A 13,789-nucleotide genomic window follows, 5' to 3' on the forward strand; every position below is an offset into this window, starting at 1 on the left:
CACTATACGATGCTATTTAAACTGATTAGCTGAAGTAAATAAAAAAAATGCAAATAAAAAAACCATCCAAACAATTAAATTTACAGAAATGATTTGTACAGTCGGGAAATGCAGTCGGCGTGCAGTCGGCTGTAAAAAAAAATTAATACGGGACCTATATGAAAAAAAAAAATTATTTTTATAACTTTTTATAATTCATGTAGGTCCCCTGAATATAAAACAATTTTTTTATAATTTTTTTTTATTCATTCCGTACAGCTGACTGCACGCCGACTGCATTTCCCGACTGTATATAGCAAAGCCCTTAAATTTAAGTCCAGTCCTACTGACACTAAATATTATAGTCACCTGACACGGGCAACATGGGGCCCTAGAATCTAAGTTGAAACAAAATAAAAAAATAAAATAAATAAGCAATAAAGCTGGAATAATAATTTTAAAAAATATTAGTGAAAGAAAGGCCAACTGATAGGTATAATCATTTTAAAAATTAATATTAACTTTAAAATAATAACAATAATTTTAAAAGATATTAGTAAAAAGAAAAAAGAAAAAAAGCCAACTGATAAAGCAGGTATAATAATTTTAAAATATAATAATTAACTTTGAAATAATATTTTTAAGAGTCGCATCACCGTATCGCTAGATCACTAGATCATAAAACGTATAATGTTGTAGGCTCTAGAACCACAGAGCTGTAAAAAACTGCATCTGCATCACTTTGTTCACTGACAAGAAAAGGCCAACTGATAAAGCTAGTATAATAATTTTAAAATAAAAAGAATAATTTTAAAAAATATTAGCAAAAAAGAGGCCAACTAATAGAAATAGGTATAATAATTTTAAAATTTAAAATAATAATAATAGTTTTAAAAGATATTAGTAAAAAAAAAAGGCCAACTGATAAAGCTGGCCCTTTATCAGTGCCTAGAACTTGGGTTAAAACGGGGCCCTAGAACTTGGATTAAATCCCAGAATATACTGTCTTAGAACCTGACACCAATTTACATAACTTACACTTAAACCACATAAAACAGAAATAATTTCTTATTTTTAGTGGAAATTTGTGTCAGTGATACAAATCACTAATACATCATGTACCCTTCATTAATATTATTTCAATTTTCACGTTTTAATAATGTACCCTTCATACATCATGCAAGATAGGTGATCACTGATAGGTGCCCACCCTTTGGAATCTTATACCCTTCATTAAATAAACAAGGAATTTTGATATGTACACCATGAAATTAATTAAATAGCTAATAATACTGTACATGATTTGAACTAATAATTACCATTTACTTGAATGTCTTGAGGTGGTGTTCTCAATATCCTAGGAGTAACACTCCCTAGCCTAAGTGATTCTTTGTGGAAGAAATCAACGCATCCTATTTTTAATTTAAGATACATTTTAATGCTGATTCTTTGTTGGTTGTTTCAACTACAAATATATTATACTGTACATGATTTGAACTAACAATTACCATTTACTTGGATGTCTTGAAGTGTTCTTCTCAGTATCCCAGGAGCAACACTCCCCTGCCTAAGCTGATTCTTTGTTGGTTGTTTCAACAACAAATATATTTGATATAAGATACAAATATCTTAGAAATTAGTATACGTTGATTTCTTCTACTCTTCCAATTTCAAATATATTTGATCTCTCCATTTTGCAGGTATCACGGACAGAAGGAAAAGAAGCTGGCATATGGCACTGGAAATTGGAAAAGGAATTTTTTAGCACTGTAACTATAATATTTGTCAAACCCAACATGTAAATATAAGACAGAAAAACCCAACATTTATACCAGACCGCGGTGGAGAGAGAGTAGCAATGAGAGAACACGGATCAAAATGTAAAATCAATCTATAGAAAAGAATTATATCCTAGAGGACACGGATCCACATGATCAGCTTACATAACCTATCAAAACTGAAAACAACATAATGTATAGAACAAAAAATTGAACATTTATATCCAGAGCCAGCTGGGAGGGTAGCAATTTGAGTACACAGATACACATGTAAAATCAATATGGAAAAGACAATTATATCCCTGGGTATACAGATACACACCAAAACAGAAGACAATAGAAGTTACTGTTTATTATTGTAGCAGCTCGTTAGGCATTTCTAGGGCTGAGAATCGGACGGTTCAGACCTGATAAACCGACTGGATCGGCCACTTTTGGACCGGACTGGACCGGACCCAATTTGGTCCTGTCTCGGTGTAGGGATTTTTCACCTCGGATCGGATCGGACCAGACCGAATATAAATTAAAAAATATATATTATTTATATAATAGTTGTATATAATTAATTATATAATTATATATGGTATAAAAAAATATTAATAGTCTAATATAGACAATAGTTATACTTATACTAATATATAGTTATACTAAATCACTATAATTAATACTTCAACAATAGCTATAGTAACCTATACTAATAGTCTACTATTAATACTAATATACTATTATATAATTTATATAGTTATACTAATCATAATAAGTTAAAATTAAATTACTAGAAATATAACTATATATATTTAGTATGAATGTATTATTATATTCTTTAATAGATAACTATAATATGTAGTACTAGTATATATTAATATATTATAAGAGTTATAGTATAAATATAATATATAAATTATAATATACTAAATCACCATAACAGTATAACTAATACTAATACTAATATATAGCTATACTAATAGTCTATTATTATATAGTTACACTAATCACTATAATTAAAACTAATATATAGCTACACAATATACTTATATAGTTGTACTAATATTATTAATCTATTATATAGTCTAAGACTCTCAATTCTAATATAGGCTATATAGTTATAACTAATATTTATATTTATATTAATACTAATAATGTATAGTATAGTTATACTAACTAACTGATTCAACATAACTAATATTATTAATATAATATAGTCAAATTGAATTACTAATAGTCTATTACTAATACAATTAAATAGTTATACTAATCATAAATTCATAATAACTAAATCATTATAAGTCTATAACTATATATATTTAGTATCAATGTATTACTATATTCTTTAATGTATAACTATTAACTATAATATATAGTACTAGTATAACCGATCAAAAAAATATATATAGTACTAGTATATATATTAATGTATTAACATATTATAAAAGTTATGGTATAAATTATAATATATCATGTATTTGTAAATTTATAATAGTATTAGTATAGTTAGCTTTATATGTAATATGTTAGTATCAAATCACTATAACTACATAGAGTATTAGTAATAAGAGTATTGCTATTATTGCTATTATTACTATTATTTAATATAGTATTACATATAGTATTACTGTCATTACATATAGTTATTAGTTATAGAATTAGTACTAGTATTGTTATTAGTACTAATAGACTAATAGAATTAGTTATTAGTATTACATATAGTTACATATATAGTTATCACTATTACTATTATTACATATAATTATTAGTTATAGTATTATTACTAATAGACTAATAGTATTAGCGTATTACTAATATATATATATATATAATAGTACACCATATGTATATATATTAAATATATCACAATATAATTACATAAGTATTAAACAAAATGTCATTGGATTAAAAAAAAAAGTAAAAAAAAAAAAAGTCAACAGTGGACCAAATGGACTGACCGGACCAGACGAGTCCTGAGGGACTTCGGTCTGGTCCGGTCCACAAAACCTCCTTGGACTGGACCGAACTCACCCCTAGGCACTTCTATAATAGAATAGATATATATTATCCTAATTAGAGGTAGTTCATGTTGAATTAAGCTGCAAAATTTCTATTTTAAATTGGACACGAATTTTGAGTTACATGTCAACTTTGTTGCTAGAAGAGTTAATGTTATGACCTAATTGTAAATTTCTCCCAAACTTTTTTTTTTTTTTTTGATAAGTAAATTTCTCCCAAACTAGGGAGTTAATTGCAAACTTAAAAACCCTAAAAACTTTTGCAAATCGATCGATGAAAACTCAGAGGCTAATTTTGCAACTCCACCCGAGCTAACCGAGTTGATGTGTTGTTGATCAGAGCAGAACAAATTAAAAATGAAAAAAGTGTGAAATTTTGTGCAATCAAACTATCCTGATAACTGGGATGCAGTTGGACGGCCATGAGGTTGCCACATCAGACAGGATCATATAAATAATAAGCCACTCTTGAGAGAAAGGGAAGCACCGGTGGGGGGGAAAGCAAACACATCCACCCATTCTTGTGTTCTTGTAGGGCTACGCATGTCACAGCTAAATTACTTGTGAGAGAGTAATAACAAAAAATATTAAAACAAAGATGAGGTGAGCATCCATATTATTCAGCAGAGGTATTTGCATTGCAAAATGGTCCATTTGGTGAACCATTATCCATGAATTTGTACAACTATATAAGGTCAATATCTTCAGTTTAAGTTGTATTTACATGGTGAATAGGAGGATACAATCATTCTCAGTTACACCTTATTTGAGGATGAAAAATAGCTTGAACCACTACACAAACAACAAGAATTTACCAGATATAATCAAAATAACTTGCTCACATAACAAGTGATCTTTCATTAAATGTGTCTCCTCCGAACTCTCCTCCTGCTTGAGGAGGTTGGTGCTTCACCAATTCCGGGAAATTCCCATCTGACAACATCCCCATCCCAAGAGGAGCTAACAAGCATAGGGTAGTAAGGGTGCCAACTACAGTCTCTTACAGGTGATTTATGGTGCTTGAGTGTTGCAACTTGGGCTCCACTCACCTACAAATAATTACCAAATTACTATCAACAACAGAGAGAGCTCCCTAACTGAGTATAACATAATTGTCATATCTTTTAAAACATAATTATCGGTTGAAATTGTGCAAACTATAATATTGGCTTCAACTTCAGACATGGTCACAAGGATACCAGTTCACAATGTTATATGAGATCTTCAAGTTACTTTGTAAATTTATCTTTAACTTGATTGTCAAAGTCATCATGCAACCATGGTATCAAGTCAATGATGCGTTGCAACTTCTTGTTGACATTAGAAAAGCAGTATGAAGTTTTTATGATCCAAAATAGAAGTATACATCTAAAAAAGGCACAGAAAAGGTGAAGAGGAATAGAGGATTGCAAAACCTCACAGAAGATAATGCACGAAGGTCATGGAAGCAGTTGTGGTTTACGTACCAAATCGTATATATAAACACATGAATTGTGAGATCCAGTGTAGATGTACTTTTGACCAGTGCTGCAAATTTCAAGAAATTGATTTGTAAGTTCCATTTTGAACCAGTGTCAAAATTGAAGAAAAAAATACCAAAAAATAAATAAATAAATAAACTGTGCTGTGTATTTATTCAAAATAGATGCCCATAAAAATAATTAGTGTCCATCAGGCCTATTTACATAGACAGGCCCATTGGTTCAGGTTGAACAGACCCAACCAGCATCAAACAAACAGCCATTAGAGGAACTATGATTGAGGCTTACCTGTATTCAGGGGAGAAGTAGCAGCGAATAAGAGTTTGCAAGACTGAATGACCTCTATATGTAGCAACTGATTGATCACATGGGTGTTTCAAATCTCTTGCCTGCGGTGGGTAGTCCATCCATCTGTAGTCCCATTCATAACTCCTAAATACTGAATTGCTGAAATGGAGAGCAACACTGGTTATATTATTGTGCACTCTGGAAAATCTCATACTGAAAAATATTAGACCTTGTGGATATCCTTGGTTTTGATGCAAACAAAAACCCACCGGCAGATTACAAGATTTGATCTATAACTCAACCTCTACATGATCATACAGAGTTCAAATCAAAATTAATTACAACTAACATTGTCTGTTCACTTGCTGGTACGAAGTAAATTATGAAAGTAAAATAAGCCTGGTTTTCCACATGCATAGTGTTTTAGATTTTAACATCTTTTGGAATTAGGAACTAAAACTTTTCTATCAAAGGTGCCAGTGGTGTAGCATCATCTCACAAATATGGTAAATGGTATCAATCTTTCACATTTCAAGTAGCTTAAGACATTGGAGTGCATGCAAAAATCATATTTCAGAAGTGATAATATGATATAATCTGAATTTCTGTTCTGACCTCTGGTGATGGTTCTACGTTGTTCACCAACTCCATAACAGAGAATGCATCTGAGCCATTTCAAATCTATTCGTGTAACACCCCGGTCCCAAATTAGAAATATGGATAACCCCGATAGAGTGGGTAGGTTATAAAGTTAGTCATCGGTGCTAAGTCCTACATTGGCTACTTACTAGGTGTTGTAACTGGGGAAACTTCAAATTGACCAGACTTTTTGGGGTTGTAGTGCCAATATGGGCAGCGTTTTCTGTGTTGTTATATATGTCATCAGAGTCATCAAGTAAGGTCAGCAATGTGATACTGAAACACTACATAACATGGCCTTGATGAGGTCAGGAATTTAAGAAAGGAAGTTTGAGATGATCCAGTCTCACATTGGAAACATGAATACCTCCCATAGAGGGGGTAGGTTATAAAGGTAGTCATGGGTGTTAAATCTCACATTGGATACTTTCTAGGAGATACTAAGCTTTATAAGTGATTCTATGAAAGCTTCAAATTGAGATTTTGGTGTTATTGCATAGATGTGGCTAGCACTTTCCCTGTGTAGTTACAGCACGTCTTCTATATCCCAAAAAAAATATTCAAGTCCCCAGGGAAAATATGTATGTGTATATTCAAGATAACCATTGTTAGCAAAATATTATAGATAAAAACAGATATCAAATGCACCTCCACTAAGTATATGATGGAGATCACAACTCCATATATACAACACAAATTTCCAGGCAACATGGGAAGTCAGATTGTACCATGGGACACTAGAAGACATTCTCCGGATATCCCAAAGTTTTATGGTCTGATCTTTTCCATTTGATATTAAATAACGACCATCTCCACGGCTGTCGATAAATGTAATTCCTTCAAGGTGTCCCATAAGCACGCCTGCCGGTTTATCTCTAGCAACAAAGCAACGTCTGTCCCACACCTACATAAAGATGTCTTTCAGAATTATGAATGATGTTACATTATGGTTGGGATTGACTCTGAAACCATTTGTAATTGTAATGACTCAAAGAAAGCCCAAACCACATCTAGGCTCATTCTCCAAAGGACTAGTCAATGTTATAATTGGAGCTCTTTGCAATCATTACAAAGTACAATAGTTTTTCCCTTCCAAGCAATGTGGGGTCTTATTCACCACCTTCCTACACTCAATCCGGGGCATTACATATTTAGAAGGCACGGGCTACCTGCCACATGCTCACAAATTGGCAGGTTAATCTTTTATTTTAGAGGAAAACTGTACTGATCCCATAGACTAGGGAGGAAAAGTGCAATTGATCCCAAATGAAAATCCCACAAATAAGAGTAAGATTTACCTTACAGAGAGCATCATCACTCCCAGAATAAATGAGATGGCCACTTTCATCGGCAAAACATACAGTGTTCACATCAGACTGCAACACAAAATACAATTCAAGCTTAAGACACTATAAAAGATCTAGTCCCCTTCAATAGAAAAAACCTGTTTAAAATATAAGTGTTCTTCCATAAAATGAAGTCCAATAACACTCAAGGATTAGATAATATGGATACATGGAAAGAAACTCCATTCTGAAATTCCTGACTTTATTCTCTCTCAAAATTACTCAAATCTGCTATCAACAAACTTGGAAAGAGCATCGATATTTTCAGGATAACATATTAGATACATTATGCAGGAAGAACTGTTATTTAAAGTGAGGCTTAAGGCTCTCCATCGCACGTCTTTTACCAACTCAACTGCAAACATAACATTAGTTCATGCAGATAAGTTCAGGATTTGAAGAGAGAGAAAAATAGATCATGAAGACATTGTCAGTCAAATAAATCAGCTATGAAGGAGCATAAGCTGTCTGTCTTTATGCAAGAGGACACAAAAATCAATATCCAACCAGAAAACTATGCAAATGAAAACAAGAAGAATATAAGTGCTTATGAATAAGGTAACAATACCTTGTGTGCCAAAATTCTGAGAGAAAGCTTATTTGCTTCAAGATCATAAACATAAATGGAGTCATCATTACTTCCAGCAACAACTTCTCGTCCATCTGTTGAAAATTTGACACAGAAGATTCCCAAAGAGTATCCTCCATCATCATTAGCAGAAAAATCCAAACCTTCATGGATCTCCTGCATGACATATAGGCTCCAAATGTCAAGCAAGAATTATGGAGAGGGGAATGGAGGGATGAAGAAACTGCTGTCAAGGAGTATGGTGATTTGAGTAGAGTAAAGTTTTCTCGGGCAAAAACAGCAAATACATATACTATGTCCAGCCTAAAAGGGCACACCAATGAACAAAGAGGGTGACCAATCTTTAGGGGTCATCGGACTGCGGGATTTTCTCTTTGAATTACGCAAGGTGCACTTACAGGAAACTCTTTGCCGAGAGCCTGTGCACTCCCGGGATTAGTTGAGACATTGTTCCTGGACTCCCAACGCCAATCAAAAAATAAAAAAGGGTGACCAATGTTTTTTACAATTGCGTTGTGATTCATAACAATAAATTTTTCCTTCCATTTTCTTTTCATTCAATGCATGCACGTTCAAACAAATAAATGCAATCATCCAAAGAAATGGTTTGTTTAATAGTTTATATCACTTGCGACATCTTTGCTAGTGCATGCACAGGCAACTTCTCAAAACATTTGGTTATACAGCCTAGTAGAGTTCTGTATTGATATTGTCAAGCCATGCACGTATCTTCATGGATATAAATTTGCATTTAATTTCCAAATTTGTATAGCCAGTGAATCCTATCTCTTGGTTTACTAGTTCAAAAATCTTTAATCATATGAATCTTTTACTGCCTCAGTTCAAGATCCTAAATAGTTCTGACTTATTTTTCATTTCAGGGCTCCAAATACAAGTGCAAAAAAGAGTTTCATGGAAAGCAAATATAAGCCCGCACGATTGTCCTAAGAAAAGAAGAAAATGGTATCAACCGATAGGCATTAACACAGTAATTACAAAATCTAATGAAATTGGAGCACAACTGGCTTCATACCGTAACATTTGCTAGAGACTCTGTTTCAGGGGACCCAACATTAACAATATGGACAATAGGTGACATACTAGCATAAACCTGCAATAGCAGAACATAAATTGATTAACCAATAACAGCAATGAAGAGACATTGGAATATAGGCTTTAGGCTGCTGAGAGACTATCCTTCAAATAAAATTATATTAACAAACATGACAGGATGCACATTATAAAATCAAATTAAATTCTGCATTCCACTGCAACTCAACTCAACTAAACCTTAATCTAACTAAATTGGTAGCTGCCAGACAATGATGCAACCAAACCAGCCAGGTCAAACAAGAAAAGAAGTTGGCAGTCCCATTCAATTAGCGTCTTTTTACTAATTTTGACCAGGTATAGGTGGTCAAGAGGGTAACTGCATAGTCTGGGATAGGACACCTTTTAGTCTCACCACCATTTTTTATTTTATTTTATTTTTTTATCAGTAGCCTCGCTACCAAAATCATCATTGACATTCCAAAGACAAACTATTTTCCAGCTACTTAGATCTTTTACTTATCAACAATAGCAAGGCTTATATCACATACAGTAGGTGCACTCAATGCATCTCTTGGTCATCCTAGATCACAGATTTCCAGCGGAGAGCAAGATAACAGATTGTTCTAGTTCTAAAATGGGAATTCGTCCATGCAGAGTCAATATTATCGATATAAAACCATCCAATCTTGCAAGGTAACTACAAAACTGGCATTGAGACAAGGAACTCAGAACCTAGACGTTTGGGTCACATGAAAAACACAATACTCTTCTTTTGGAAGTAACCATGATCATGATATATATCACAATATTCATCTAACCAGAATGCTTTGGTAATAAAAATTTGTCTTATTTGATGACACTAACCACCTTGCACCTCAAGCTTAGTGGTGTACATCTCTAAAATAGAAAGGTTTTTATCCATACTTCATATCAGCCAAGATGTAAAGAAGCCAAAAAGCATGTATTTATCAAGTCCATAACAGGGTAGTTCCACTCAGAACCAGACACCTTCAATCATGTTCAACAAGTTCAGAAATCGCGCGTGTTTCAAATTTAAGGGCCAAAATATACGGACATACAAGATGGCGTTGATCTGGCGAAAGAGATGTATCAGTAACTGTCCATTGCAAACTTTTCGCAAGAATGTTCTTCTGAACCGTCCATCCTCGGTCCACATTGTATATTCTTATGTGGCTTCCCTGCAACAGATATCTTTGTACTTAGTTTTATAACTAAGGACATGCAAGGAGGGGAAAGTAATTAAAAACTTCAAAGCTCACAGACTAACTGAGACCTAAGAAAACAAATTAAATATGTCTAGAAAATACGTCTAGTCCAGTTGAGAAGATCCTTTATTCTGTTTAAGAAATTTATGATTTTGCATATTTACCTGAAATCCGGCAACAAAAAGGGAACCATCAGCCGAAAACTGTGAGACGTATGCTCGGCTGGTCAGTTGGTCAACTAGCCAAGGACCATTTACTGGCAGATATCTGCTTAGGACATGACAACAATCGGCTGATGAGAATCTCCCCCTTCCTGAATAATTACACTCTCGACCAGCCAACATCTTCACTGTGGAAACCGTTAACTCTTGCCTGCCAGGTATGACTTGGCTTAACCGTTTGTGGGGTCCTGATTTTAACCTCGTGAGATAGGCAATCTCATGGTCTAAATGTGTCAATGGCTTGTTGGGTCTTTGGTTGTTACCGTCTTCATGGATGGTATTCCTCCCATCGCGGAGGTCTGCTTCTATCTCTAGTCTACTCATTGCATAACCCATTTCATTAACTGCAGCCCTGCCGGTTGTAACATACATTTTAGTTTAAGACAACTGTGAATATGTTGTGGCACATAAGCATATACGATAATGTTGCAGCCTCATATCACCTCCATTTGTTTTAGAATGTCAGTCCTGCCAACAAGGAAAAAAGTAGTTCCAGTCTCTTAGGCCACTCATTTGAAACAAAAAACTCATAAAAACACAGATTCTACTAATTAATATATTACCTTTTCACATAAATGTAGGGAAAAAATGATAAACAATCCTAAAGTGCATCAAAGGTATATTTACTCAGCTAAACTGAATAACATGTAGATGCTAATACCCAAAGGTCCATAAATTTTATACATATGTTTGGTCTACTAAAAAATAACCCTATTCTGCCGGCTTCATTTGCTTTAGAAAGATGGCAACTATATGTTATGTACTCACTTCCCCGTTTATATTATTCTATACCTGTTCATTGAGCTTGATAAATATGTCACCTCAGCTTGTGTACATCGGAGAAAAATACCAATCTACACCGGAAGCAATCTTCAATTCTAATATTTTTTTCTCACCAACCATAATATAGAAGGTCAACTCAACTAAGCTATAATCCCCACTGACGGGACCTGACCAAAATGAAATGGGAAATACCTTTTCGCACTGAAATTTCCCAGAAATAGCTTTCCACCAAACCAAGCACAGTCTATATGATATATCGTTTCCAGCTTCAAAAAAATAAAATAAAACACAAACAAACAAAACACAATGTTCTTACCTCCCAACTCATCTATCATTAAATTAAATCATTCTCAATGGGAAAAAAGTTCAATTAAATAATTAAATTCTTCTGCATATCCCACAGCAATAATCGGTTCAGTCCTTACTAAGCGAAACGATTTATATGGTTCGAATTATCTAAGCATTACAATCTGCAAAGCACAAAACTCAGTCATTTCGAGTTCTCGTTAAGTGTGTGAATACGGAACCCTATCATTTTCCAAACGGATCGCTGAAAAAGGAACCACATGATTGCAGAACATAATTAAGGGGGTAAATACATAAATAAAAGAACAACAAAAAGGAACCAGAAGATTAAAGAAAAGGAAGAGGAAAGCAGGAAAATAACAAAGAAACATGACCTCTGAGCTGTCGAGGATTTAGGTTCTCGGAGAGACAAATACAGGGAGATTTCGTACTTCTCATTTTTGTTGGTTATACAGTTGGCTTTTGTTGGTTTGATCTTTAGGTTCTGGTAAGCGGTTCCACGCTCCCCTACGTAGCTGGAAGTGGATCGCATACCCACTCGCCTTGATTGACCACCACGTGTCAACTTAGTTTTGGGTAGATTTTCTGACGTCGGAGATCAAGTTGGTATTAAATTTATATAATTTTTTAGAAAATACTTATTTGTTAGTTGAAATATTAGATCTACACAAAAATTCTATTTAAGAAAGTTTTTTTTTTTTTTAGAAAGAGTTGAGATCACGTATCTATGAATGCTTCATTCCCATTTTTGTTCAAAACTCTCTATTTATAACGGAAGAATATTATATAAATAAAACAAGAACCACGAGTGTCTAAGTAGTATCAATAAACACAAAAGAACCAACAAAGTTCAGGTGCCTAAAATATACCTTGATCCAAACCAAACATCCCACCAACAAACCAAACCATCAACGCCTAATATAAGGGATACCAAGTTTGTCAAGCCGAATAATTCCCCAAATAGTTCATTGTACATAATTCACACCACAAAATTCATCGTTATGCCTTTGAGTCCCTTGCTTTGCTAGAAAATTTGCGACCATATTAGCTACTCTAAAAATATGCTGAAACTTGACATTAAGTTCGGCGACCAGCACTTTAACGTCTTCCCAAAAATTTCATAGAAACCAATACTTACAGACCCCCGAAGCCAACCAACTAACTATCACCTTTGAATCCAACTCAATTACTAAATCCCGCAATTCCACCTGCTTACACATTCACAATCCATCGAGAAGAGCAGGCATTCAGCAATGGTATTAGTAGCATGCCCATATGGGTGAGCAAAACCCGCCACAACCTCACCTTTATGATTTCAAATAATACCACCTCCTCCTAACTCCCCGAGTTACACAAGATCCTCCATCCACATTCAATTTAAATCTTCCTCTTTCCGGCAATCTCCAAATAATTAAATTCATTTTCTTTGTAACCATAGGAATAATCGGACAAGATAAATCTCCATTACCGCCAAATCGTGCTTACCCAAAACTCAAAAATTTTTAATCTTACCCGAGATCTCTCTAATGCATATTTTAATAGAACAAATAACTTCTTCAATATTAAATTTTGTCCCTTCCATTCTTGCCGCACATTTAGCTCTCCATAATGCCCAAGAAATTACAATGGGGAGAAAACCCCGAAGCCATCCAACCTGAGAATTCATTGACGCTCTCTGCCACCAGAAATTCATCATTCCCTCCCAATTCCGGAAATGAGACATCCTAATACGACAAGCATCAGCAAAAAAATTCCATACTATTTGTGCTCCATCTCCCTCACATAAAATATGGTTAATAGTTTCTTTGTGAGGTTGGACACAACATTGACATTTAGAAACTAAAGGAATTCTTAAATTCTGGACAATATCATTAGCTGGGATAGCCTATCTTTTTGCCCTCCACACAAAAAATGACATCTTTGGTAGCCAATTCTTCCACAACCAATTCTTGCAGATGCATAAATCACCTCGTTGGCAAATCAACTGCCAAATGGATTTACTCGTAAAGTCAACATCAATAGAGCTGCCATACACAAAAATCTTCACCCTGCCATAATCTCACGACAGCTGCGCATATCTTCCGCACAAATTCATCC

General features: G+C 34.1%; 1 protein-coding gene across 7 annotated transcripts; it reads right to left on the minus strand.

Annotated features, from left to right (window-relative positions):
* Window positions 1–4,347: 4,347 nt before the first annotated feature.
* Window positions 4,348–12,239, minus strand: LOC122318445 (LEC14B protein). Of its 7 annotated transcripts, none has more exons than XM_043135801.1 (11): window positions 12,067–12,194; window positions 11,047–11,071; window positions 10,547–10,955; window positions 10,236–10,355; window positions 9,137–9,214; window positions 8,083–8,259; window positions 7,467–7,544; window positions 6,897–7,072; window positions 5,530–5,688; window positions 5,227–5,287; window positions 4,348–4,809 (listed from the first exon to the last, which is right to left on the minus strand). In XM_043135801.1, the coding sequence occupies exons 3-11, from the start codon at window positions 10,937–10,939 to the stop codon at window positions 4,621–4,623; spliced, it is 1,431 nt and encodes a 476-aa protein (XP_042991735.1). In that variant the 5' UTR covers window positions 10,940–10,955; window positions 11,047–11,071; window positions 12,067–12,194; the 3' UTR covers window positions 4,348–4,620. The 7 variants fall into 7 exon arrangements, with proteins under 7 accessions (XP_042991735.1, XP_042991737.1, XP_042991736.1 ...); XM_043135803.1 differs by lacking the exon at window positions 12,067–12,194 and adding an exon at window positions 11,579–12,060; XM_043135802.1 differs by lacking the exon at window positions 12,067–12,194 and adding an exon at window positions 11,396–12,060.
* Window positions 12,240–13,789: the final 1,550 nt, after the last annotated feature.

Source organism: Carya illinoinensis, chromosome 8 (genome assembly GCF_018687715.1).
Source record: "Carya illinoinensis cultivar Pawnee chromosome 8, C.illinoinensisPawnee_v1, whole genome shotgun sequence".
NCBI lineage: Eukaryota > Viridiplantae > Streptophyta > Magnoliopsida > Fagales > Juglandaceae > Carya > Carya illinoinensis.

Excerpts from the sequence above, each read along its gene's own strand:
- LOC122318445 (XM_043135797.1), bottom strand. The coding sequence starts at position 12,224 with ATGCGATCCACTTCCAGCTACGTAGGGGAGCGTGGAACCGCTTACCAG. Across the intron at positions 10,956-12,066 it reads AAATCCTCGACAGCTCAGAG|GGCTGCAGTTAATGAAATGG; the intron begins GTCATGTTTCTT and ends TACAACCGGCAG. Across the intron at positions 5,288-5,529 it reads TACTTCTCCCCTGAATACAG|CACTGGTCAAAAGTACATCT; the intron begins GTAAGCCTCAAT and ends TGAAATTTGCAG.